This window comes from Acartia tonsa, chromosome 4 (genome assembly GCF_053477335.1).
Source record: "Acartia tonsa isolate MP-2025a chromosome 4, ASM5347733v1, whole genome shotgun sequence".
NCBI lineage: Eukaryota > Metazoa > Arthropoda > Copepoda > Calanoida > Acartiidae > Acartia > Acartia tonsa.
In genome coordinates, this window is record NC_137263.1 from 16,938,193 (window position 1) to 16,966,017 (window position 27,825).

Genomic DNA, 27,825 nt, shown 5'->3' on the forward strand with positions numbered 1-27,825 from the left:
ACTTAAAAATCATTTATGTTTTAAATTTTATACCTTTTTGTTGATAAAATAAAGTGAATAAATTAAATTTTTAATTATGAAACCTTGAATTTTAAATTTAACAAAATATTTATTAATATTTTTTTGTACTGTAAAAAAATCACTGATATTTATAATAATATTTATATTTTTACGTCTATTTTTAAAATTTCTATCTTTTCAGAAAAAAAAACATATAATTGTTTATTTACGATGGAAGTTGTCAAGTCAAATCTTGACAGGATTCGAGTTCCTGGCACATCAGATAAAGTTTTTAAAGATGAGTGTCTCTACAGCTTCGATAGTCCGGTATGCTTTAAATGAAATAAATAGTTTCTAGGGATAAGGACTTGTTTTTTTTTAAGACCCAATACCTTAAATTTGAAACCTTCAGCTTAAATAACAAAAAAGTTAAAAGCTTCTCAATTTGATATTTTAGGAAGTAGAAAATATTTCAAAAAAAATTCAGTACTCATTATTTTGCTTGTGGCTGGTGAAATTTAATAAAGAAATTTTGATGTGGTGACTGGAAAATTTTGAAAGATTTGCAACTCTCCAAATGTCATTATAATGCTGATAACATTTTTAATGTTATTAATACTGGGTGCTTCAAATTTGGGGTATTGGGTGTACTTGTGACAGTCTTTCAACAGTTAGAGTGTATTTCTTGCAGCCTTCTTTTAACAGGTTTGAAAAGTCTAGTTGCCTTTATTTTAAACTAAGACTAGAAGGTATTTCTTTGTCAACATTGAAGTGTCATATGTCATACAAATATTGCAATATCCATTAAAGCGAAGCTTAACATGTTATACTGTCGGACAAATGAATATTAACATATTTGTTGACAGCTTGTAATCAAAAGCTAGCTCAGACCTGTTTAAGGTGCTTGTAGGAGATTGCGTAAAATTATATTAAATCTATGGAACAATTTATATTGAAAAGATAAATAATAAAGTTATAAAAAATGGACGTAAGGACTATCTGGTAATGAAAATAGAGATGCCATGGTTTCTAAATTGTACCTTACTGTTACAGGAATTATCATGCAAAATTCGATATATATTCACTTTCCTAACATGCTTAAATCAATGTTTATAGCTATTCGTTATTGACGTTGTTTATAGCTATTCATTATTGACGGAACGACCCTAAATTTCGAATAGATTCACTTTAAAAAAAATTTTTATTTGGTCAAAGATATTTGCTCCATGGTAACAATTTGTAATTGTTTATTTTTTTTTATTAATTACCAACTTTTAGCAGCATATTAAGGAACTCGCAAGGAAAAAATATTTAGTACTGGAATTTTGGGATTCGAAATAAAATGGTAATACGAATATTATAGTGTGATATTTTTTCAGGAGTGTCCAAGAGGATTGTACGTTTGTTTAAACAGATTTCTGGGTGTCGGAGAAAAATACTTGGACAAGTACAGCAAAAGAACAGATAACTTTGTTTTTCTACACATCAAGAGAATACGAAAGGTAAATACAATCAGTCTAAATTGCTTAATTTGCTGCAAATTCAAATTTTTTAATAAAATATGCCTCGTTTATGATGTTGTACCTTGTTATAGGAATTATTATTCCAAAAATCTAATAAATATAAGAATTATTTCATACAAAAAGTAGTTGCCAAAAAAGTACTCTATGGTAAAGATTATAGAGTTGCTCCGCCTTTAAATCGTACATAACTGTTATTGGAATCATAATGCAAAGTTTGATATCAATAGAACAATTCTAACATGTCTGTTGACGTAAAGAGAAAACCGTTACGGACGGGCGAATGGATGACCCTAATTATAGAAAATCTTCGCTTTTAAAAATAGTTTTTGTTTAGGAAGTTGAGGATACAGGGGTGCCAGAAAAGGTGTCCAGACTTGCCATCAATGTGGACGGAGGATTTAATACAGCAGATAAAACTGAATGGGTAGAAACCTCTCACATAGTTGTCCTCCCATCCAGAGAAACCATCGAGTTGAACAACCCTGACCTGCCAATGCATGTTTCTTTATCCGCAGCAGGTGTACTCACATCAGTTTCAGCCACAAGACAGGCGCAAGTTGATGCGGCGGCTGGCACCTGGGACGGTGAGGTCCTGATGGTATCCAAGCATGCGGACAATTTGATGCAAAGGGAAAATCCGCCAGCCATCCAGCCCAGCGGGTGGAAGTGCGAAGAATGTGATCTAACAGAAAATCTCTGGTTGAACCTGACAGACGGGAGGATTCTCTGTGGGAGGCGTAATTTTGACGGCAGCGGTGGTAATAATCATGGCGTTGATCACTTCAAGGCTAAAACAACTGGTGGACCATTGGCTGTTAAACTTGGGACTATTACACGTGATGGGAAGGGAGATGTATTCAGCTATGACGAGGATGACATGGTGCTCAATCCAAATCTTGAGAAGCACCTGAATCACTTTGGCATTAAAATGGCAGAATGCACTAAAACCGACAAGTCCATGGTTGAGCTGCAAATCGAGATGAATGAGAAAATAGGTGAGTGGGCCATCCTCACTGAATCCGGTTCAAAGTTGGAGCCTTTGTGGGGGGCTAAGCACACTGGTCTGCACAACCTTGGCAACACTTGCTATATGAACTCAGTGCTGCAGGTACTGTTCTCCTTGCCAGAGTTCATACAGAGCTACGAGTGTGCTGCATATATGGACAGATGTGATCTCTCCAGTCCTGACTCTGATCTCAAACTTCAACTGTCCAAACTGTGTCACGGCCTGGCCTCCGGGGAGTATTCGTTGGGTCCTGACAAGGTCAAGGAAGCTGTTCTACGCGACGAAGGATCTCAACCTGGTGTTAAGCCACTAATGCTCAAGAACCTGGTTGGCCGAGGCCATCATGAATTCAGCAGCAACCGTCAGCAGGACGCGCAGGAATTTTATTTGCATCTGTTGACTATGATTGAACGCGCGCACAGAAATGACAATAATCCGCCCCCTAGCAACCTGTTCAAGTTTTGTGTTGAAGACAGAACCGAGTGTGCCGGTCAAGTCAGGTATAAAACTCGCAATGAGATGTTCCTGCCATTTAATATTCCCATGGAGGCTGCCAGTAATATACCAGAGGTGGAAGCCTTCCAAAAGCACAAAGCCGAAGTTGAAGCCAAAGGTGAAATGATCCCTAAAGAGGAAGAGGTGAGGTACAAAATTCCGTTCCCTTCGGTTGTGGAAAATTTTCTGGGACAGAGCACCATTGATGACGTTTTCTCACCAGCACTTGGAGCTAAAACCCAGGCAAAACAGAGTGCTCGCCTGAAAACATTTCCCAACTACCTTCTAATTTCATTGTCAAAGTACCAAGTAGATTCCTCCTGGCAGCCAGTCAAGCTGAATGTCGAAGTGGACATGCCCAACGAGCTTGATCTTGGTGTCCTACTTGGTTCTGGTCCTCAGGATGGCGAGGTTCTGATGCCTGATGAGCCAGCCGCCAAAGAGGTGGTGTATGAGAACGAGGAAACAGTGGCACAGCTCATGGAGATGGGATTCTCTAAGGAGGGTTGCAAGAGGGCGGTACACAACACAAAGAATTCTGGTCTGGAAGCTGCCATGACTTGGGTCATGGAACATATGGCTGATCCAGACTTTAATGAACCATTTAACATGAAAGGTAAAACGCTTTAAATATTTTCGCTAAAGGATAAATCAAGAGTGTTGAGCTAATACGCTTGCGGCAGTTATATCCGAAACATAGTCTTTAAAAAACCTCAATATTGTTGTTAAATATTGGGAAATATCTACATTAGATATACTTTTTCTTAAACAATATTAAAAAATCGAAATTCTAAAAATTCCGCCATTGCTTTTACAGTTTATATTCAGTTACTTCGCCCTTTAAAATTATTTTATTGGCCATGAAAGAAATACAATAGATGCTCTCATTTTACCTTTTCTATCACAAGTTGATAATGTGCTTAGACTTTTTAAAACTCCAGATTTACATATTACAGGCCCAGCCAAGAAGGAAATAGAGATATCCGAGGAGAACATTGCTATGGTCATGTCAATGGGATTTGAGGCCGACATTGCTCGCACAGCGCTCAAGAACACGGACAACAATGTTGAGCGCGCGGTTGAGTGGATCTTCAGCCATCCTGACGGGGCACCTGAAGCTGGTGGAAGTGATGCTACTTTTGGAAGTGGTCCTGCTGCTGCAGCACAGTCTGATCCTACTCAGGGACTTACCAATGGTCAACCAAGGTAACATTTTTTTAAAGGTTAAAGTATCCTTATAATAAAGTAACAGTATCTGTGTCTGTCTGAACCGAAGGATCTCGCAAACCGCTGAACCGATACGGTTCTCCTTTACAGTGAGATTTTTATTGGCCCTTGAAAATGTATAGCCATTTTGGGGGAGTGTACCAACATCCCCCACTAAAAATATCCTTGTTATAAGCTTGTTAGCTTTTATCCCAAATGCACTCTAAATTTTTAAACTTTACTCATTACAGGCCGACTATTTCCCTTATAGAAATCATAGCGTTAAAGACATTTGACCGAACAAATTAAGTTTAAGAATAGATGGTCATATTTTAAGGGAATCAACAAAATAAATTTAAGATTTCAGACTGAAAAATAAAGTAGCTTCGCAACTCATATATTGTAATTTTCAGGTATAATCTGAAAGCGTTTGTGAGTCATATGGGAACCTCACCCCAGAGTGGCCATTACGTGTGCCATATCAAGGAGGGGGACAAGTGGATTATCTTCAACGACAACAAGGTGGCCACCAGCGAGAGGCCACCCAAGGAACTTGGTTACTTGTACCTGTACAGGCGGGCAGATCTTTGATTTTTTACACCATGACCCAGTGATATTTCCAGAGATGGCAATACAAATCTGTTTTAAATAATTCGGAAACTTAAGACCAAATATCCAAAATGACCTTTAATGGGACAGTAAAACCTGGTGATTTAAAAAAAAAAGTCGAATTGTCATCCCTGAACACTTTTCATCTATTTTTTTCTATCTATGCAATAAAAATTGTAATTTTAATGTAATTATAATTATGTATTCTGGCCAGAAATAAACAATTTAAATGCATTACAGTTGTTAGCGAATAAGGAAAGCATTATTTTATTAAGGCTAGTCATAGTTTGATTTCTGTAAACAAAGCTTTTATTTATCATATGCAGGATTTATTTATGTACTATAAATATATTGTATTACTTTCCTGTTTTATTTAAAACGCGTAAAAGCATAAGTAAATTATATTTTACAGAAAACAAACAAAATAATGATAATTGACATCCAAGAAAAAACTTTTGTTTTGTAACATTTATGCTTATTTAATATTTAAATGTTTTTGCAAAGGGGGGGGGAGGCAAGTTTTGACACATTTGCGTAAACATGGCACCTAGGCTTTATCTTTGGACTGAGAGGATAGATTATTAATGATAAAATCATTCTTATATGATGAATTTCACGAAGTTTTAAGATTTTTTGGATAGGCCTCCAGGTTTCGGAGCTCCAGGCCTCCAGGTGGTCTCTGTACAGGTAAAAATGAAAAAAAAAAATTTCTTAAGTTACAAATCAACTTATAAAACAAAATATGCATCTTTTTTCTTCTAATATGTGAATAATATTAAAAAAGATGCATATTTTGTTTTAAAGTTGACCTGTAACTTAAAAAAAAATTTTTTTTTCAATTTTACCTGTACAGAGACCACCTGGAGGCCTCGAGCTCCGGAACCTGGAGGCCTATCCAAAAAATCTAAAAACTTCGTGAAATTCATCATATAAGAATGATTTTATCACTAATAACCTATCCTCTCAGTCCAGTCCCCTTAATAAGCAAACTTAGTACCTACACAAAAGATATAATTTATTGAGAAAAAAATTACTTTTAATTAGTTATTAATCGCATCGCAATATAGACAATTTCAACGTATATTAAAATAAAAATCATAAAACTGGTTTTAATCTTTCATTTTAATATCCGCGGAAAGCTGTCTGTAATACGATGCGATAAAATACTACTCCAGACCCAATCGTTCTGAATGACTTCAGGTTCCCTGACTTTAAACATCATGTATGAAAACAATAATTTTAATATCTACTAATCTAATATAGTAATATAGACAATTATGGTCTTGAACAATGACAATGTTTTCCTTCCAACATGATAAAATAATTTTAGATGAATCTAGCATGAGCAGGGATAAAATAATAAGTAAATGAGTTTATTTTCCATTTTATTCTAATTTGAAGTAAAAGCATAGAAAATCCAAATGAAGTAAAAGAGAAACTTTAAGAATCAAATTTTGTTATTTTCCACTTACATTAATTTTTAGGCTTTTAAGACAAATTCTAATCTTAAACATATTATTTCACATTACCAATTTGTTTTTAAAAAAAAAAGAACAATTAAATAATATTTTGTTCCTACTTTGTGAAAATGTTCATGTTACTTATGACTTATGAAAAAGTTGAATTGAACTTGTCTGCTAACAGCTGATCTTGGTAAAATATAAATTTCCATACTATTTGCGCATTTACTTATTGGTTTATCCATGATAATGAGTAAGTCCGTATATAACCGGATAGTACACATACACAGGAGATAATGGTCAACTATTTGATAAGCTGTGGATTCAACAAAACAGGGATAGGAAAACGCACGATAGATTAATTTTACCGCCGTTGTCCTCTCCCTTCCTGGCTAAAACTAGATATGAAACCTTTTGCGTTTTACCGACCAAATCAAGGACTTTTCCAATGTGGCTTCGATACCGCTTATTACTAATAACCGATGGAATACAAACGGATTTAAGCCATACTGACAAACCATGTACAGCGTCGAATCATTACAGACAAATTTCCACGAATATTAAAATCATAAAATGAATACCGCTTTGTTAGCACGGGCCTTAGGCCAATCGTGGCTAACAGAACTTAATTTGATCTTAGAAAAGGAGATTTTCACCACTGAAATTTTGTTATTAGTGATATTTGAATGTTCTAGATAACTGTTTTTTTTCTAGTTAAAAAAACCTTCTATTACCAAGAAGAACAATGTCTCCAGTGCAGCGTAAGATGTTGATAACCGCTGAAACGATTAGATTCAGCTTGTTGAGAACAATACCAAGGTTACAGGCTATTTTCCTAAGGAAAAAGACACCATTTGGTACGAAGCTGAACGCCCCGAAAATGTTAAAAAAAAAGTCCCTTATTTAAAGCGGATTTTATACATTTTTTAACCTCCAAAATTAATTCGGTTCTAAAATATTAACGTTAATATTATGAGAAAAATTGCTTGGAATTTTAAAATTATATTTTCAGTATGGCTTCAAACCGATTAATAACACTGGATTAGAACCGGTTCTCCGCCATAATGAAATAGCATCATATTGCAGACAATTTTCCATGAATGTAAAAATTATGTTATACCTAGCCTCCGTCCTCCCGGGGCTAACAAAACTTATGATAAACTTGCGACTTCATTCTTTTAATTTGTTAATTTCGGAAAGTAATACGATGAGGTAAATAACTTTTATTCATGACCAGCTAACAAAGGAAAAGAAATTTTGGTCAGTAAACGCTAAAAAGACAAACCTCAATAGTTCAATTATTCATTTAAACAATACAATTCTAAGTTTAAAGGTCACACTATTTATTTTAATCAATTCCAATTGTGTTTACATTTTTAACAAACAATGTCCACAACTCATCCAATATACATACAATTAAAATTTAAATATCAATGCTTAATCAAAACACCATTATCTCTGGACTAAATATATTTTAACGGGACAATATGAAATGTTGCAGCTATACGCCGCTGCCAGTGTTGGCGGCTGCTGCGCCACTGCTACTACTATTTGAAGTGGCAGCACCCGAACTGCTGCCACCACTACTGGAGGCCGCTGTGTTGCTCTGCATTGCTTCCTTGGCAGCGTCGTCGTAATAGTCCACATGGTCACCAGATTTGAAATTTTGTTTTCTCAACAGGGCAACCATCGTAGCCGCTGAATCTGCGGGTCGTAACAAGCGGCCATTCTGCTTCATGTCCTCAAACATGGTTCGCACCACTAAAATATGAAAAAGTTATTAGTTAAGTCTTTAACCTATGAAAATACCAAGATCTTTTCCTTAGTATAAAAAAATCTAGTAGCCTTAAACAAAACCAACTAGTGCATTACACGACCTTTTTTCTCTAAGTCTTGACGTTGCATTGTACTGATATAATAGTACTCTTGTCTACGATATCTCTTGTATGACATAGGCACAATTTTATTAGATATGCGGTTTAGATCGAACCAGTCATATCCTCGGCATGACAAGAGGATGTGTAACGACAATGGATATAAGAGGATAAGGGAAAAAATTGTCGTTAATTTAGGTTACTAACATGGACAGGACATCACTTATTGATCAGTTCGCTCATGCTGTGGGAAAGAAGGCGGGGGTGGACAAGGGAGGGGGGGAGTGAACGCATTTTAGCCAGCTTAAAGTTTCACTTTATAACAATTCATGATTATCTGGTGTAAGATCAAAGTAATAATAAATCCTTACGACTAAAAAATTCAAGTACCAGATTAATAAGGAAATTATGACAATAATTGACCTTTTTTTTAATTATTGTGTCTTATGCATGTTCAAACATGGAACAAACTCTTTTTATCATCCTTAATATATTCAGATTGGTGCAAGAAAAATGGCACATTCACTGCTAGTTCTTTTTACCCTCTGTTATGGAAGGGCAGAATACGGTGTTCCATCACTTATGCAAAAATACTTGCAATTAAAACTGAAAAAAAACACCACCAATCGAACCACTAATTCAATTCTTTTTGCTAATAAATATTGAAAGCATGTACGACTTACGTAGAAACATTAATTTGCAAGTATGACACTTTCGTTGGATTGTTTGAACACCCCCAAAATACTGGAATACCAGGAAAAAAAGGGGACCATGGAGGGGGGCGGAGGGGGTGATGTGAAGAAATGCATCGCAAATTATTGCAACATTACATTTGTGTGCAAGTGCATCCAAATCAGAACATTCTACACATCTCAGCTCAAATCTTTTCATACAAAATTGTTTTTCCTCCTCCCCAGATAAATTATTACTACCTAGGTACTATATTTATTGTAACAAGGTCGCTAACTTACAGATTTAATATACTTCAAAATATGAAGAAAAAATCCTAGTAAAGTAAGAAAAACTTGCAGAAAAAAATAGATTATTTCTGTTGATCATAAATAGTTCTTTTAAAATGTATAAAAAAATTGCCACCCATGTTTAAATTTTATGATACACTTAAATATATCATATAGTTCATGATAATGCACTCAAAAGGAGTGACTTGACAACTACGTCTACGCTGTTGCTCTAAAATTTACATTTTGGCAACCATGCTTAAGATTTTTTTCAGAGAAAAAAGAGGGATTGCCATATTTAGGTCATGTTTAGACTTCCAGGTGATTTTTAAAATTATAAAAGGATGATTTCCCTGAGGCTTACAGGCGACTACCAATCCCAGATGTTGTTATGAAGATAAATAATCTGACAACCGAGAAAAAGATAAAGCACTTACAAGAACCGTGTTTGTCAAGTACTTAATCTGGCCCTGGTTGCTAGTATTTGTGTATCGTCCTACTCCATGACTACTTATGACTACACACACACACAATGATATTGTATGGTGATATCCAGATTTACGTTTTTGCTCAAATCAAGCAAGTTGACATCAATATTGATGTTGCTACATTTATATGGAGTGTGTTGACATCCGTGCTTTTAACGATTATGCTTTTGTTTCTGCACTAATTTGAGTATCTTGACAACTATGCTTATGTTGCACACACACATATAAGCAGTGTGTTGCACATTTGAAATATTATGTTACTAGGAACCTTCAAGTGATACCATATTTGATATGCATCATGTACTTAACAGTTTCGTCACATGGGCTCTATGCCTATGTTTAATTCTACCTAGCTTTTTTTTAGTAAAAGCTTGTCTGTAATTAAAAATTTACGTCAGTCACAGAATTTTCTGTGATGACATTCAAAATAGACGGCTGATTTTTTGGTGTGAAGATTCCAACTTAAACATCCAGGAAATAATTTACTTTATCCATTGGTTTGTCAGGCATTCTACAAAAACACAAGCAGGGGACCAATCCGTTCAAATCCTCCTTAAATTATTACATCAAATCCCCTCAAACTTGATGAACCAACTGACCATTAAATGAGTTCCATGTCAGCAACCTAAATTGACGACATATTTCCCCTGTCATAATATCCACGTATATTCTATATCCATTTATGCGCTGCCATAATAATTAAAAATTAGAACCTTGATCTGTTTGTGTGTCAGCAAGGAGATCATCGACCATTGGTGTATCAAGGGGACCCGGGGCATAGTTGAGGACAACAGATTCTGGCTGCTCGACTGCTAACACTCGGAACACAGCATCTCTGAACAAAATATGTAATTATATAGACAGCTTTCCGCGGTTATAAAAAGGAAAAATTTAACCTCAAAACCAGGTTGGTGAGCCCGGAACTTTGGCCCTTCTTGGCCAACAAAACTGGTAATAATTTTATGATTATTTTTTTATTATTCGTAGAAAATTGTCTGTAATACGATGCTATACATGATTTTTCAGCATGGCTGAGAACAGTTTCGAATCCAGCGGATATAATCGATTTCGAAGACATACTGAAAAAATCATTACAAGGAGGACAATTTTGCCCACAAGAAGTTTATCAATTGAGAACATTAATTGCATTACCGACATACATATCTTTAAAAACATGGAACTGTGTTAGAAAGTATGTCATTTGGCAGAGTTGGTTGTAAATATTCTGCAGCCTACCATATTCCCATGAGAGTAACAAAATGCAGACTTTATAACCAAGAAACAGGAATTTTCTTCGGCTTTACATTGTTTTTAGTAGGCCAGCTTTATATTTATTAAATTACAACGATTATGTCCAATAGAAGCGAAGCTAATAAAGGCAATTAGAGGCAAATTCTGTTTTTTCATTTATATGTTCTTTTTAGTTCAATACCAGCTAAAGCTGGATGCAGTAAAATAAATCTACTTGAATAGAGCATTGAGGGAACTTAACAAGGAATCAGGGATCTAAAGGGATAAGATAATGGCCAATAAATTGATTACATCCCCTATCATGATACTCCTTCTGTAAATTACAATAAGCTATTGAAAAGTTTGAACACTCAACTTAATGAACCAACCAATACAATTCTATAAAAGTCCCCAAAGTTGTAAAGCCAACGAATAATAATACACAGCGCAATGTTCCCTCCTTCCCTGACAAGAAATGCACCAAATTTTTACTTTTATCTGCCCTGTAACAACAAATATCTTTCAATGTTTTGGGTTATTTCATCTTGCATTACAGTTCAGTATGGAAAAGCAGGGCTCGGCAGCAGCGCGTCAACCGCCTGTAAGCCTCGGGAAAGCAACTTTTGAAATTTAAAAATTAGTTGGAAGTCTAAACCTGATCCAAATATTGCATTTCATTTTCAAGATTTTCGAAGCATCCAAACGGGTTTAAATTTGAGGCTTAGTCGCTGCTGCCGAGCCCAGAGGAAAAGACATTTTGTTCAGTAAGTAATGTATTGGAAATCATGGATAAAAAAGATATACCTAATATGAATTTGTTATTTAAAATCTCAAAACAATTGACTTAAATATGTAAGGTTAACAATTTTTGGAACATCTCAAGCCCTCTTCCCCTCTCCATCACTTAGTTGAAAGAGATCATCCCAGAAAAAAAACAATCATATTCCATAACCTATTTCAGTATTTATTCATTAACATCACAATGAAAAGAAGACGAAGATTAGATGCAAAGTTTGCGTATTATTATTCATCATCATCTAGAAATATTAGTCTTTCTTTTCCAGTTTAAAACTAGCCATGCAACATTTTTATCCATCTAAAAATCTTACATATAGTAAAAAATATTTCAAAAAAGGGCAGTTGGGGGGATTATTGAAAATATACCCAGTCTAATCATAATATCCATGTGGTGAAATGTATTGCTTCAATAAATATTCTAAATGCCACGTGGTGAAATTTGTTGCTTTACCATAAAGAACCTGGCGAGCACAGAAATAACACTCCATTTAATTAAATTGAAAAAAACACCAAAAATTTTGCATAGCATTGACACTGTTATGATGGGATCTGGGCAGAATATATAAATAATTTTCCAATATGGCTTCGAACCCGATTAATATCCGCTGGATTAAAACCTGTTCTCAGCCATATTGAAAGATGAACTATAGCATCGTATTACAGACAATTTTCTACGAATATTAAAGTAAAAATCATAAAATCAATAGCAGTTTAGCTAGCCCGAGCCATCGCTCCTAGGGGTTAACAAAACTGGTTTTAATCTTATAATTTTTCATTTTAATATCCACTGAAAGCTGTCTATAATACGATGCGATAAATAACTAATAAAGTATTCACATTCTTTGAATTCCTTGGTTGGTGGGACTACGCAAATTCTTCAAGGTTGTCTATGTCTATACTTGATGCAGGGTGGCATGTCAATTAATCAGTGTAAACATAAGTGGTTATTGATATATCAGGGACATCAAAACATTATGAACATTGAACTTATTCGTCAAAATAGAAACAAAAATCATATCTAATATCCTTATTAAAATGTTTAATTCAAAAATCTTTGTCCATTAATAAGGATCTACTAGCTGTATTAAAAAAGCTAGTATATGCTTATTAAACTACTAGAGACTTTGACCCTAGCATAAGGCTAAGAATTAAAATTATAATAGCCTTAAACCATCCTAAGATGTGTAATTCAATCGGTTTAAGAATCTATGTATTTAAAAATATAAATGTACAAAACCAACCATTTGAGAGAAGAATAGCCGTATAAGTAATTAGCAATCCACTCGTAGCCCCAACTCAATTTACATTTGAAAACTATTTTACTGCAGCCTCACTTTACTTTGTCATAATCAAACACACTCCAGTCTTTAATTGGTACAAGACAACAATGTCAAAAATAGTTATTTATCGCATCGTATTATAGACAGCTTTCTCCGGATATTAAAATGAAAAATTATGAACAATGAAAAAAAGTTCGAATATTTTCACAATAATGTTAAATTATTTTTTATAGTCATGAAAGTTTCACTCGGATCTATTTTGATCTAATTTAAGACAGCTGTGAATAGTTTCAACTTTTGCACGTGTATCATTTTGTATTTTCAAAAACGAAGCATTTTTTTCAAAAGAAATAGTTCGAGACAAGAAAGAGCTTCTAAGAAAAGCACACAAATGAGCAAAAATCACGAAGGTTTATGGATGTTGTCATCTTTGTAAACAAGATTTTGAAAATTGAAAAAAATTCTAGGAGGTTGACGCCGAAAAACGATGCAAAACTATTTTTCAACAAAATGCCAAATATTAGAAAAAATTCTACAATAAGAACTTGAATTTTATAAAAATCAATTGCATGTGGCCCTAATACTAAAGTCATATGATATTTCAAAAACAAATAATTATGCTCTCATTGTCTAGAAATGTTAAATACATAATTCAAACGTTTAAAAAAAAATTGAGAGAAATTCAGATTTGTCAGTCCGTCAGTATGTAGGTAAGGGGGGCGTCGGAACTGACACTTTTGCGTAAACAGGGTGCATAGGCTTTGTGTTAGGAGTTAGAGGATAGGTTATTTGGGAAAAAAGTTTACAATTGGGGTATATTTTTCTTATATTTAAAAAAAATTTTGATAGGTATCCAGGTTCAGGTGCTGCAGGCTGGAAGGTCGTTTCTGGACAGGTATGAATGAAAAAAAAATTTTGTTTGAAGAGTTAGAGATCAACTTATTAATCCAAATATGCATCTTGAGCATATATGAGCATATATGAAGAGAAAATAAAAATCAGCCTCCAGGTTCAGGTACTGCAGGCCTCCAGGTGAATTCTGGACAGGTAAAATCTGAAAATTTTTACTTTTGAAGTTAGAACAAACCTTATTTAACAAAAGTTGCTACTTTATGGATGGTATGAACTAATTTAAAGAAAAATTTGAAATCGGGCTCCAGGTTCAGGTACTGCAAGCATCCAGGTGGATCCTGGACAGGTAAAAACTAAAAATTTTCACTTTTAAAGTTAGAGCAAAACTTATTTAACAAAAGTTGCTACTTTATGGATAGTATTAACTTATTTTAAGAAAAAATTGAAATCAGGCTTCAGGTTCAGGTACTGCAGGCCTCCAGGTGGATTCTGGACAGGTAAAAACTAAAAAATTTCACTTTTAAAGTTAGAGCAAAACTTATTTAACAGAAGTTGCTACTTTATGGATAGTATTAACTCAATTGAAGAAAAATTTGAAATTGGGCTCCAGGTTCAGGTACTACAGGCCTCCAGGTGGTTCCTGGACAGGTAAAAACAAAAAATTTTCACTTTTAAAGTTAGAGCATAACTTATTTAACAAAAGTTGCTACTTTATGAATGTATTACCTTAATTGAAGAAAAATTTGAAATCGGGCTCCAGGTTCAGGTGCTGCAGGACTCCAGGTGGATCCTGGACAGGTAAAAACTAAAAATTTTCACTTTTAAAGTTAGAGCATAACTTATTTAACAGAAGTTGCTACTTTATGGATAGTATTAACTCAATTGAAGAAAACTATGAAATCGGGCTCAAGGTTCAGGTACTGCAGGCCTCCAGGTGAATGATGGACAGGTAAAAACTGAAAATTTTTATTTTTAAAGTTAGAACAAAACTTATTTTACAAAGTTTGCTACTTTATGGATGGTATTAACCAATTTGAAGATAAATTTGAAATCGGGCTCCAGGTTCAGGTACTGCAGGCCTCCATTTGAATTCTGGACAGGTAAAAACTGAAAATTTTTACTTTTGAAGTTAGAACAAAACTTATTTAACAAAAGTTGCTACTTTATGGATAGTATTAACTCATTTGAAGAAAAATTTGAAATCGAGCTCAAACTTCATATACTGTATGCCTGCAGGTGGATTCTGGACATGTAAAAATTAAAATATTTAACTTAAGAGTTAGAACTATATCTACTTAACAGGTAAGAAAACAAGTTGTGGATGGATGTTGCTGAAAAAGATTAAATAGAAATAATTGGAAATTTAATGTCCTTAAGTGAACAGAAGATTAACATATGGATTAAAGAAATATAAAGTATAATATTTACAAATAATTCAACTATTTTATTGTGATAGCAACTAAGTAATGGACAGTCAGACACAGAAAATTAGCTACACGATTGATAAATATGATTATTGTTTATCAGCCAAATTTTTATATACATTTAGAAATTATTACATTTCCTGACAATTTGCATTTGATGGAAAATATTAACCCATTCTAAATTATCTGAAAGAAGAGAGATCAAAAAGTGTATTCCAAAGTAAAAAAATTTATTAGATGCCATAGAAGCTTTAGAATCTTTACTATATAATTTTAAACAAGCTTGTTTGTTTTTTATTTAGTTAATACCAAACTCAAAAAGCAATTTTTAAAAATAAGTTTTGCTCTAATTATAAAGTAATTAAGTACGTTCATTATTAAACTAACCAGAATCCAATTGGAGGCCTAAGCACCTTAACCTTGAGCCCGAAATTTAAATTATTTAATACTAGCCACAAAGTAGCAACTTTTGTTTTAACTTCAAAGGTATTATTTTTAGTTTTTACCTGCCAAGACTCCACCTGGGGACCCGCAGTACCAGAACCGGGAGCCTGATTTCAAATTTATCTTCAAATTGGTTAATACTATCCATAAAGTAGCAACTATTGTTGGATAAGTTAGGCTCTAAATTTAAAAGTGAAAATTTTTAGTTTTTACCTGTCCAGGATCCACCTGGAGGCCTGCAGTACCTGAACATGGAGCCTAATTTCAAATTTATCTTCAAATAAATCAATACTATCCATAAAGTAGCAAACTTTGTAAAACAAGTTTTGTTCTAACTTCAAAAATAAAAATTTTCAGTTTTTACCTGTCCAGGATCCACCTGGAAGCCTGCAGTACCTGAGCCTGGAGCCCGATTTCAAATTTTTCTTCAATTGAGTTAATACTATCCATAAAGTAGCAACTTCTGTTAAATAAGTTATGCTCTAACTTTAAAAGTGAAAATTTTTAGTTTTTACCTGTCCAGGATCCACCTGGAGTCCTGCAGTACCTGAACCTGGAGCCCGATTTCAAATTTATCTTTAAATAAATTAATACTATCCATAAAGTAGCAAACTTTATAAAACAAGTTTTGTTCTAACTTCAAAAATAAAAATTTTCAGTTTTTACCTGTCCAGGATCCACCTGGAGGCCTGCAGTACCTGAACCTGGAGCCCGATTTCAAATTTTTCTTTAAATTAGTTCATACCATCCATAAAGTAGCAACTTTTGTTAAATAAGGTTTGTTCTAACTTCAAAAGTAAAAATTTTCAGTTTTTACCTGTCCAGAATTCACCTGGAGGCCTGCAGTACCTGAACCTGGAGGCTGATTTTTATTATCTCTTCATATATGTTCATAACATCCCTTAAGATGCATATTTGGATTAATAAGTTGATCTCTAACTCTTCAAACAAAATTTTTTTTCATTTATACCTTTCCAGAAACGACCTTCCAGCCTGCAGCACCTGAACCTGGATACCTATCAAAATTTTTTTTAAATATAAGAAAAATATACCCCAAATGTAAACTTTTTTCCCAAATAACCTATCCTCTAACTCCTAACACAAAGCCTATGCACCCTGTTTACGCAAAAGTGTCAGATCCGACGCCCCCCTTATAAATCATAGCTGTAAAAATTTAAATTTACTTTCTCGTATTCATTCGAATCCGGTGGATAAGAACCGGTTCTCTTCCTTACGAAAAAACTATGTCTAGCATCGTATTATATCCAGCTTTCTACGAATATAAAAATGTACAATAAGATTAAAATTAGTTTTTTTAGTCCGTGCCTTCGGCAACTCGGGGCTAAAAAAACTGGTTTTAATCTTATAATTGTACATTCTATATCCGCAGAAAGCTGTTTATAATACGATGAAAGAAATAACTATTCTTTGTTAGAATATATGTATATTGTATACCTTGTTTTTTGTAATATACAGTTTGCTTCTAATAGAAACAATAAAAAACAAGGAAAAAATGTCTGCAGCGAAGCTAATAACAAAGAGGAGAAGAAAAATGCAATTTATTTTTAGGTGATAAGACAGTATGACAATGTAGAAAAAGAAAATTCTTATTATAAACATATTGTTTTCTTTATAATAAACTATAGGCTAAGCCTCTAGTAGCACTTAAGAAAAGAGAGGTAGAAGTTAACTACTTTCAATTTTATAAAGAAAAAGGAATTTATTTTTGGAGGTGAGGGAGGGATGATTATTTTCTTCTAGGGTAGATTTCTCTTGGGAGGGTGAAGTTACCCTCCCACTTGGCTTATGCGGAGCTTTACTTTAGAAGAGAACCAAATCGGTTCAGTGGTTTGGGAGATCCTTATATACACATATACATACATATAGACATCCTGTTACTTGTATATATCATCATCATCATTGCCTTTTAGTTCTCGGCAGAACGTAGGCCATGCACAATGGTTCTCCAATCTTCCTTTGTTTCGGCACATTTTGAGGCATTGCTGAAAGATGGAATATCCTTAGCTTTCAGTTCACTTAAAAATTCCCTCCTCCAGGTTGTTTTTGGTCTACCTGGTTTCCTCTCTCCTATGTGGGGGTTCCAAGTCAAGGCTTGATTGGTTATATCATCATGACCTTTCCTTAGAGTGTATATAGGGTTGCAATTAATTGTGGCTACTTTTCAACTAAATGTTTTTTTTCCCAGACGCCAAAACTGAATTGAAAACTTTGTGTTACTAACGTAATTGAAGAAATGGTTCGCTCCTAAAAAGTTTTGCTGGAACTAAAAATGTGAGAAACTAATTACAATGGATATATAATATACGTGGATTTTATGTCAGGGGAGCTAACATGGACACCATTTATTGGTCAGTTTGTTCCCCCAGTAGAAGAAAAGGGGATGGGGTAAAGGAGGAGGCTGAGGGGAATAGTTTTTCAATTCAGCTACTAGTTTCACTTTATTAGAATACATGATAATCTGATGTAAGATCCATGTAATAATAAATCCATTCTAATTACCCAGCCTCGTGATAATTGATAAACCATAACAGACTCAGCCGATACAATCAGACTTATCAGGAAATAAATAAAAAAAATCAAGGATAATAACGTCCATAAAGGCGGAGCTCTAACATCAGAAGGAAGGACAAGCAAACAAAAACTCTTGTAGTGTACCAAAACTTTATAAGCAGAACATACTTTTATTTTTAACCTTGTTATCCTAGGAATTATTTATACAAAAATCAGATGAATTATATTACACAATTGGATAATTATGTTACACAAAAAGTTGTTATAAAAAAAGGTGAAAATCAGCATGTTTTAAATGGTCGTACGGACTTTCTGGTAACGATTCTAGAGTTGCTACGCTTTCTAAATCGTACCTAACTACTAAAGGAATCACCATGTCAAGTTTGAAATCGATAGGGCAATTATAACATGGGGTCAGTCATGTGAAGGAAACAAAGTTGAGGGTTTCATTATATTTGCACAGTAGCTTTTCTCCTATTTTCTAGCCCCTGCGGGGCCAATTGCCTAACCCTGCAGGACAATCACCTAACCTAACTTAACCTAACCTAACCTAAAATAACCTATCAAAAGCTACTGTGAAAATATGAAGGATCCCGCAACTTCGTTTCCTTCACATGACCCATAACATGTCTAAATTAACGAAAAGAGCTATCCGTTACGAAAGAACGGAGCCTTATTATAGAAAACTTTCACTTTCAAAAATCAAGAATGACGACATTTACTTAATCTTAGGATGGTTTTATGCCATTTTCTGCCCCTCCTATTATTTCTAATATAGAAGCCCTAGATGCTATTGGCGTAGCCGCTAGTTGAAAATATAAACTATTTAAACTATTAGAAAATAATTTAATATCTAAAAATGATGCAATTATTCCACAATTACCGAAAAGATTTGCTTATGATAAAAGTTTGCCTAGTGCCTCCCCATGGGACATACACCAAACAATGCTATCAATATCAATACAGTATAAAAAGTAAAAAAGTGCAAAAAAAGATTTGGTACTTAAGGAAACTGTGTAGCTTATCAAAACTTTTAATCTTATCTTTGCTCCAGGTGTGAGTAGAATAAATACATTACACATATTTGCATGGAGGAAGGGAGGGAGGGGACATTTAGCTGTTCTTTACTCTAGTTCCCAAAGTTTTATAATAACGCTTATTTTATTCGTTGGCTTAACAATTTTGAGGACTTTTATAGTGTTTTGATTAGCTGGATCATTAAGTTAAGTGTTCAAACGTTTAAACCACTAAATGTAATCTTCAAAAGTGGGAACTTTGTGTATCATCAATGGAGATGAACATCAATTGATCAGCGATCGTCTTATCCCTTTAGATCCCTGCATATTTGTAAAAGAGAAGCTTTTATAAGCGTAAGTAATGTTGTTTATACGTTCGCTCATTCTAATATTAATTTTAGACATGTTTATGCCCTATAGATTTAAAATCTTGCATACAATTCCTATAACAATGTGGCAAGCAATTCATATTTTGTTATTTTGAGACAATTTTACATCTATGACTTGAATCTTATCAACTTAATTTTAAGATGGTGGTTCCTATTTAACTTGCTAATATGAACCTCATTTAATGGTAATTTGTTTAGTCAGTAGGAGGGGAAGAGATAGAATAACCCAAATTGATTACAATTTTCCCCCTGTCATAATAACGTCTGCTAGCAAATTGTTTTTTATTCTTTTTTAACGACTGGGCTGTGTTTATATTTCCGACGCTATAAGCTGATTTAAAAGACCCAATTAAAAGTCGGTCCAAGGTCCCCACCCCGTGGGTAGTTATATATAACTCGTGTCCCCTCTATTCTTTTACTTCAATACAATAAATACCTGGCTGACTTGCCACCACAATAATGGCCCCATGTGACCATGGGCTGCAGGGCCAGGATGCTGGAGATGTTGATGTACACCGTCCTCGTCGCCGGGAAACAGGACTTGAACACAGAGTTCAAGCAGATGACGTGAAACAAGTTGAGACGGTAGTATCTGGACATCTCATCTATATCTGTCAAATCCTACAAAGAATAATATCTATTAATCCCAGGAATCTTAAGGAATAAGACAATGGCCGACAAATTGATGTACATGCCCAATGATTATACACAAAATTACCCATTCTGTGGATTACGATTAGTGGTTGAAAACTTTGGATACTATCCTTAAAGAACAAATCAATCAATATTTAATTTAAGTCCCCAAAGTTGTTGAGCCAACGAATAAGAAAACGTTATTATAATACTTTCAGGACTAGTGTCATAAACAGCCCAATGTCATCTCCCCCCCCCCCCCTCCCTCCCAGATTTATCCAATGTCTAATCAACACTTTTTTTTGCTTTTCTGTAGGGAAAAAAGTTAAAGCAATTTATTTTATTGGTTTGTTTCCGTCTAATTTATGTTCATACTAGCGGCGGCGCTCTACTCTGCATTCAGAGGACAATAAATAGCCTGAAACCTTACCAATATGTTAATATTAAAATAAAATAGCCCGGGACCTATTTGAAGCTTCTAAAACATGGGGAACTCAATTGTTTTATTGAAATCTTCAGCCAGAGACAAATTCTATCTTGAATCATAAACCGGTTTTAAAAATGTATTAGTGTCCGTGCGATAATAAATCATTTGAAATTGCAATTTGGTTGCATAATTAAAAAATGGAAAATTGCAAACTTTAAAAAATTCACAATTGCCATAAATGCAAAGTAGAAATTATCCTTCCTGATTAATTGTTGCAAATTTTTATACCTACCATTGCAAAAGAAATACTTGAAAATAACATTAAAAAATTCAATAAAATTATAGCAATTTCAAGATATTTTGATATTATACTTTGCTTGACTTGTATGTTTAATAAACCCTAGCATTAATTGTTTTGAAGCATCTTTTAGTATGAGAAGTAAGTTTTTTGTCTGTCGGTTGAGATCTCGCTGACGACTGAACCGATTGAGTTCTCGGGGAATCTTTATGTAGGGAAGCCATTAAACTTTTTTCTAGGGGGCGTGTCAAAAGTAACACTCCCGTCAAAAAAAAAGTTTCAAACATCCTTGTATAAGTTTTATTGTATTAAATTAAAACTACATGTTACAAAAAATAACCTTTTCAAGAAAAATTACATTTTTATTCTTTCAAGCATCGACGATTTTTTTATATACTTTTTCATCACTTGTAAGACCCAAAGGTCCCCTATCAATGTCTTCAAGTTATCTTACCGTGATTTTCCTTCCGTCCTGGCCCAGAGTTCCAGCATTGTGTATGACCACAGCCACTGAGTGGTCTCCACTCCCGTAGTTGGACCTCACGGCGTTCTCAAAGGTCTCCCGGTTGGCCGTCTCCAGGTCGATGGAAACCAGCTCTACGGCGAGGCCTGGACGGGCGTCCCTGACAATTGCTTTCGTGGTTTCCAGATCTGCCATGTTCCTGGCCATGAGAAGCAAGGTGGAGCCGGCCCCGACCACCTTGCCCATCTCCAGGGCCAAGGCACGGCCAAACCCCCGACTAGCACCAGTTATCAAGACAAATGAGCGCACACCAATAATATCATTCATTTTGCCTGACAAGTATATCACACTTCAGTTACACAAATTTTAAAGTTTTAAATTTTAGGTAAATCACAAAACGTTTTTTTTTAATGTATCAATTATCTAATTCTTTCAGCTTCTCTTCATCTTTGGCAGATTCCTCAAGATTCTTGGCAAAGTTTTGATCTAGAACATCCGACTGAATCAGCCTAACAGTTTCACCGGCTGTCAACGGCTGCTTGGGAATAATCCGGCTGATGATCTGATTCCGGTCAATCTCTCTGTCCAGAGCTATGTCTGAGTCTGATAATATGCCCAGCACTTGCTTGCTGTCAGATCTCAGGAGATTAGCTAGCACCTGCTCTCTATGCTGAGCCTTGTCCTTGTTCTTATTGTTACCACTGGAGATTTTACGCAGTTTAGTTTCCAGACTATCTATATACTCTGCTGAATCTTGAAGGGGCTCGTACCTTTCATTCTGAAAAATATTTGATATTAAAACTTTTTTAAAGTTCCTTGAAAATCTTAATTATCCTATTGTAAAAAGTAATTCTTTCTTTCGAATATATAAGGAGTCCCGATATGCAGGCCACAACTAAACTTAATGTTTAACTAGTTTAAAACTATTCAATATTATTTCAATTCATTTAAACACATTTGTTAATAATATTTTTCATCACATGCTAACAAGAAAATTGTGAAATTGGGGGGAGGTGTGATTACCCATGAATAAGGTATATCAAACAAGCAAAATAAATCTAAAATAATATTTTGGGGGGCAGATATAAAAAACCTTTATATCGAAGAATTGCAAACAAATATGGGAAAAAATGTTAAACATTAACATAATAAAAGGTGTTATTTATCAATGTTTATTAATAGTTTGACTATTCATTTTGAGTATGATGATATTGGTGTTTTTTGCACCTTCTCCCACTCATATACTATAATCCTGAGGTGCAATTAAAGCTTAACAGTCGTATTCAACTTTTTCTGGTTACTATGCATGCCCTTGTTTACAAGAAAACATTTGGAATCAAATGTAAACACTTGGAAAGACAACAAACAACTGGAATCTATTACTATGCTAAGGAGAGACACATTTATTTCTAGACATGCTGTTTCATTTATATATCATGTTAATGTAATACAAGAAATTATACAATCAAGTTAAATTAACATATTCTTTTATAAAAATCAATTTCAACAAGGATGACAACATCAATTAGTGGCGGAGCAAAAAAAATCTCGGAATTGACAAACAGACAGAGGTAGTTACAGATCGGATGTTCATTTCTCATATCAGTGGAAAGAAGATAGAGATTATACAAAAACTTCAATAAAATCACAAAACCTTAAAAAATAACGTTTAAATCTTTTGAAGCAGACAGACTGACCGACGGACAAAAAATGTATAGATTAGAAACGCAGATGCCATTAGAATCCTTACTAAAAAATCAGCCGTCTATTTTTAATAGCAGCCGAGAAATTACATTTTACTCATAGCGTTACGGACTTACTGACGGACAGACAAAGTGAATTATAGAGAAGCTTCACTAATAAAATTTCATTTAGAATACACAAACTTGATATTCAGACGTTTACTAACTGAGATAATAAAATATTATGTAGGAAATGAAATGCAATTTTTTTAATCATATGTACTTTTTTATCTGATAAACCTTGAAAACGCACAATAAATCGAAATAAGTGACTTAAAAAGATTTTAAAAAATTGCCTAATAGTTGTTATCCTATCACATAAAAGTAGTACTAGTAAGATTTTTCTGAATTTTAAGATCTCAATGACTAGTGAACCGATTGGGTTCTCTATTTTAGGTAAGCTTCACATAGTTCCTGTGATGTCTTTAGGCTATTCTATTTTCAGGTTTAAGTATTGTTTTCAAGCTATTATTTTAACCCGTATTTGCCCCTTCGAATACATAGCACCTAGATGCAAATGGCTAAGTTGCAAGTTTTCAAAATATTATATTTCCAACTTACTTTTACGAATGAAAAACAGGACGCATTTGTAATAAATATGCAACATAAAAAATATTTTTTCACTTGTAAAATTATGTAAAACTATCCAACTAACATGTAATAACAATTAAACACACCTTCTTGGAAGAACTGCGCCTTATAAATTATATACATATGTATTTATTTTCAAGATAAATAGATATAACATATCTAGATGGTTCATCTGACCCCTAAATTCGTAAAACTTAAAAAGAAAATTCTAGCAGAATATTCCCTAAAGGGGGGAGGCGGATGTGCCACTTTTTGAAACCAAAATTAAAACGTGCATGATCTCAGCCTAAAAAAGCGTTACAGCTCTAAAATTCTGCACAGCAGTTGCTTTTGTGGTGAACAATATGGAACTGTGAAGAAACGGCGGCGGAACCACCGCTCCCAGCGTTTCCCGCCGATTTTTTTTGCCTTTTCACGCCACAATAGACAATTTTCAATCATCTGAGATAAACTTTTTTTTCCATAAAAATTTCGCGTATATTTTCACTTGACACTTGTAAGATTTTACGCTTGCAATTTTTTTTAATATTGACATGTTTGAAATATTAATATATATAAATATAAGGGAAATTTTTATGAGAAAAAAAGTTTATCTCAGATGATTGAGAACTGTCTAATTTGGCGAAAAAAGGCAAAAAGAAATTCGGCGTGAAACGGCGGTTTTCGGAAAGAGCGGCGGTTCCGCCGCCGTTTTTTCATAGTTCCATATTGTTCTCCACAAAAGCAACTGCTGTGCAGAATTTTAGAGTTGTAACTCTTTTGTGGGCTGAGATCATGCACGTATTACTTTTGGTTTCAAAAAGTGGCACATCCGCCTCCCCCCTTTATATTGGTTATACACGATTCTTTCTAATAATACTAGTGACCAATTTTTTTGAGGGTTTATTTACTTAAAAGCTAGCCTATCCTAAGAAATTCAACAATATATAACTGCCTTATAATACACTAGCGGCTGCGCCCCTAGCATCTAGGGGCTCAAATACAAAGGGATATGGAAGGGCAGAAAAATAGCATAAAACCATACCCAGACTTATTCATAAAAAATAAATAGCCTAAAACCAACTCAGGGCCTATAAGAAGCTTCCCTCTAAAGGAGAACCATATCGATTCTTCGCTACAAACAAAAAAGCTTAGTACTTTATATAATAGGATATGCTTCATATTACATAAGCGGAGAAATTTTTACACGATATAATTTAATTTAGGCAAGCAAAACTTTATCCTAAATAATGCAACAATTTACAGCTAACTCATTATGCGAATGAAAGAAAAAACGCACTTTCTCACTAAAATATGTACACTTTTTTACCAATAATATAGCCGAATTGTTCCTCCATATTGTTTTATTATTGGCTGATTTAGAGTGCGTGTCTCTAGATTATCTCTATTATTTTAAAGATAATATCAAATATTACGTACTATTCATATAACATGTCAAACAAGATTTCTTACTCAACGACAAAATAAAACTTGTTTTAAAAAATCTTACATATATGAAAGTTAAATTTAAAAATGCCATAAATAAGAAAACCTATATATGAAAATATTTTTACCATGAATCAATTATGGTTGTACAATCATATAAACTGGAAAATGTAAAAAAACACACCCAAATTTTAAGAGGTTTAGTGATTTTATTTATAAAATTTGTGGAAAAAAATATCTTTAAATCTTACAAGTTACAAATTAGACAATTAAGTAGTTATTCTTCTAAAATAAAAACAAAAATAATAAAATAAGTACATTTAAAAACACCAATTTTTGCTAAAATAAATATAATTTTCATTTAAAATATTTGATATTTTAAAAAATCTACCTAATTAAATATATGTACTTCTTAATCTTATAGTTGAAAAATCATGAAAAAGGCAGGTTTTGTGCAACTTTAATCTTAACAAGGTTTGATAGTAAGTACAGAAAAAAAGTAAATAATATATCATTTTCTATATATATATATATCTTTTATTTGTTAATTAAATATATAATTCTCTAAATACTAAAAACATAGGTTTTATAATTGATAGCATGCAAAGACCACAAAAAATGTAAAAAAAAACCTATTATACTAACCTTAAAATTATCTTGAAAGAAGTTTGTATTATTAGTTGTGGGGTGAGCTATTCCACTACACTCTTCTACAACTTGACTATCATTACACCAAGGATCCATCGAATATTATCATAATCATAACAAAATAAACACAAAGTAGTAATGTTTTTGGATAAAGTTTATAAATAAAACAATTTCTCACTTTTTTTTGTATTTTTGGTTGTAAGCAAGGATGTATAACTTGGGTGAAGCGACCAATATTCTTTAATAAATTATGGTAGCAGCAACTCTAAACTCAACACATCTTTTCCAATTTATGTGTGTGTGTGTGTGTTATTTTTGTTTGTGTGTGTGCGTGTGTGGGTGTGTTGTTCACTCAGCTGCTTACAGAGCACGCTGTCCACTAATAAAATCAAGATATTTTGATCATGACAAACAAAAGATACTTTTTCAGCAATCAATTTATTATTACTTGGAGGTTGCACCAGTTTTTAATAAAGTAATACCCGAAGCTGGCTAAAATAACGATACCACCCATCGCCCCTCTTTTTTTACCCCTTCCCCTCCTACTGTATGAAAGAACTTACCAATAATAGATCCATATGAGCAAGCTAAACTGACGACAAATTTTCCCCTGTCAATATGTCCACAAATATCCTTGTCCATTTTTCTAAAAAATTCTTGATTAGTTTAAGGAACAGTGTGAGATGTAAAAAAGGGGAAAAAGTCTTTTTCCCCTTTTAAGATTTAGGGTTGATTAAAAGTGGGAAAGGGGGAGACTATTAATGTACCGGCGCGTCTTGGGTTAATATTGTACCCGGCCATACTTAAAAAATAACAAATTATTTCTTATTTCTAAGCATTTATTATCATAGATTCATAATAAAATAATTAGTATAAATAGTTAATGATAATTTTTAAATATTACCTAAGTTTATAATAAATGAAAACATAAATACTTTTCTTTAAAATTAATATTTTTGTACCGTATCGGCTTTTTTCAGCCCATCCCTTCAGTAGCAGACAAGTTTACCCAGCAAAAATAAACTAATAAGAAAAAATATAAAAGACTAAAATTTAATTTTAAATAGATAAAATACTTATAAATCGTGGAAAAGTGTTTTGTTATTCTTTGAATACCGATTCCATTTAATTAGATTATTCATAATTTAATTAAAAAGCAAAGGTATTGACACAAGCTCGTCATTAATGCGATACACAATTTCTGCTGGGAAAGTTTAGTTATCTTTGCTGCTATTGGCTGGAAAAAAGTTGCTTACAGACTATAGTCATATCCGCTAGGATATACCAAAGCCGTGCGGCTAAACAGCGGTCACCGCTAGTTAAACTGCGGGTAGCCGCTCAAAAATCTTCCTAACCGCACATCTTTAATTTTGATGAAGGGAATCCGTTCAAAAGTATAGGATAACCAGTTCTAAGCCGCGGATAGAATAAAAACTGGTTCTAGCAGCAGAATCCGACGTGTGCAACTTTTTAATTCTTACAACACAACAAGCAGACAAAATTTAATACAAAAATAATTTTTAAAATAATTGTTTTATTGATTTTAAATGTTTTGTTAGTAGCGAAGCCACTCTATAACTATAATTTGTACCTTTAATCTTGTCGAGAATGATTGAAATGGACTAAAAACATATGTAAACAATTAAATATTAATTAAAATCTCGTAAATTATAGCTTTTTACATGTATAATGATTGTATTAGTGATTAATTCACAAATATCTACCATTGAACATGAAATTATCTTTTATCTAAATATATATATAAATAAGATTTATAGTAATTTTCAAAATTATTAAGATCAAAAAAACCGTTCTAGCTATAGCCACTTAAATTAAATGGGACGAAATAAACTTTGATATTTCTCAAAACAAATCATTTTAAACATTTAGATAATGTTTAAGGGGGGGGGGGGGAAGTTTGTACACTTATAGGAAATGAAATTCAGTACCAAAGTTTGGGAGGGTCGTATGGGCTTGTTTTTAAAGTTATCAACCTAATTCTTTTTGTAGGCT

The 27,825-nt window shown here is 33.6% G+C and overlaps 3 protein-coding genes across 3 annotated transcripts; 1 reads left to right on the plus strand and 2 right to left on the minus strand.

Moving 5' to 3' along the window:
- The first annotated feature begins 203 nt into the window (after positions 1–203).
- On the plus strand, positions 204–5,073 carry Usp5 (ubiquitin specific protease 5). The gene is made up of 5 exons (XM_080159260.1): positions 204–327; positions 1,380–1,502; positions 1,858–3,640; positions 3,981–4,230; positions 4,644–5,073. The coding sequence occupies exons 1-5, from the start codon at positions 232–234 to the stop codon at positions 4,819–4,821; spliced, it is 2,430 nt and encodes an 809-aa protein (XP_080015386.1). The 5' UTR covers positions 204–231; the 3' UTR covers positions 4,822–5,073.
- A 2,552-nt stretch (positions 5,074–7,625) lies between these two features.
- LOC145317973 (sepiapterin reductase-like) lies at positions 7,626–22,184 on the minus strand. Its single transcript, XM_080159263.1, has 4 exons — positions 21,398–22,184; positions 20,022–20,206; positions 10,334–10,455; positions 7,626–8,060 (listed from the first exon to the last, which is right to left on the minus strand). The coding sequence occupies exons 1-4, from the start codon at positions 21,731–21,733 to the stop codon at positions 7,801–7,803; spliced, it is 903 nt and encodes a 300-aa protein (XP_080015389.1). The 5' UTR covers positions 21,734–22,184; the 3' UTR covers positions 7,626–7,800.
- On the minus strand, positions 21,822–26,150 carry LOC145317974 (uncharacterized). The gene is made up of 2 exons (XM_080159265.1): positions 25,810–26,150; positions 21,822–22,184 (listed from the first exon to the last, which is right to left on the minus strand). Exons 1-2 carry the CDS (start codon positions 25,906–25,908, stop codon positions 21,822–21,824), a joined length of 462 nt encoding a protein of 153 aa, XP_080015391.1. The 5' UTR covers positions 25,909–26,150.
- Between the last annotated feature and the right edge of the window lie 1,675 nt (positions 26,151–27,825).

Coding starts and splice junctions, on each gene's coding strand:
- Usp5 (XM_080159260.1), top strand. CDS start 232: ATGGAAGTTGTCAAGTCAAATCTTGACAGGATTCGAGTTCCTGGCACA. Junction 1,503..1,857: donor ACATCAAGAGAATACGAAAG/GTAAATACAATC, acceptor GTTTTTGTTTAG/GAAGTTGAGGATACAGGGGT. Junction 4,231..4,643: donor CTTACCAATGGTCAACCAAG/GTAACATTTTTT, acceptor TGTAATTTTCAG/GTATAATCTGAAAGCGTTTG.
- LOC145317973 (XM_080159263.1), bottom strand. CDS start 21,733: ATGAATGATATTATTGGTGTGCGCTCATTTGTCTTGATAACTGGTGCT. Junction 20,207..21,397: donor AGGACGGAAGGAAAATCACG/GTAAGATAACTT, acceptor TATTCTTTGTAG/GATTTGACAGATATAGATGA. Junction 10,456..20,021: donor TGTGGTGGCAAGTCAGCCAG/GTATTTATTGTA, acceptor TATTTTGTTCAG/AGATGCTGTGTTCCGAGTGT.
- LOC145317974 (XM_080159265.1), bottom strand. CDS start 25,908: ATGGATCCTTGGTGTAATGATAGTCAAGTTGTAGAAGAGTGTAGTGGA. Junction 22,185..25,809: donor TCTTTCAAGATAATTTTAAG/GTTAGTATAATA, acceptor AATATTTTTCAG/AATGAAAGGTACGAGCCCCT.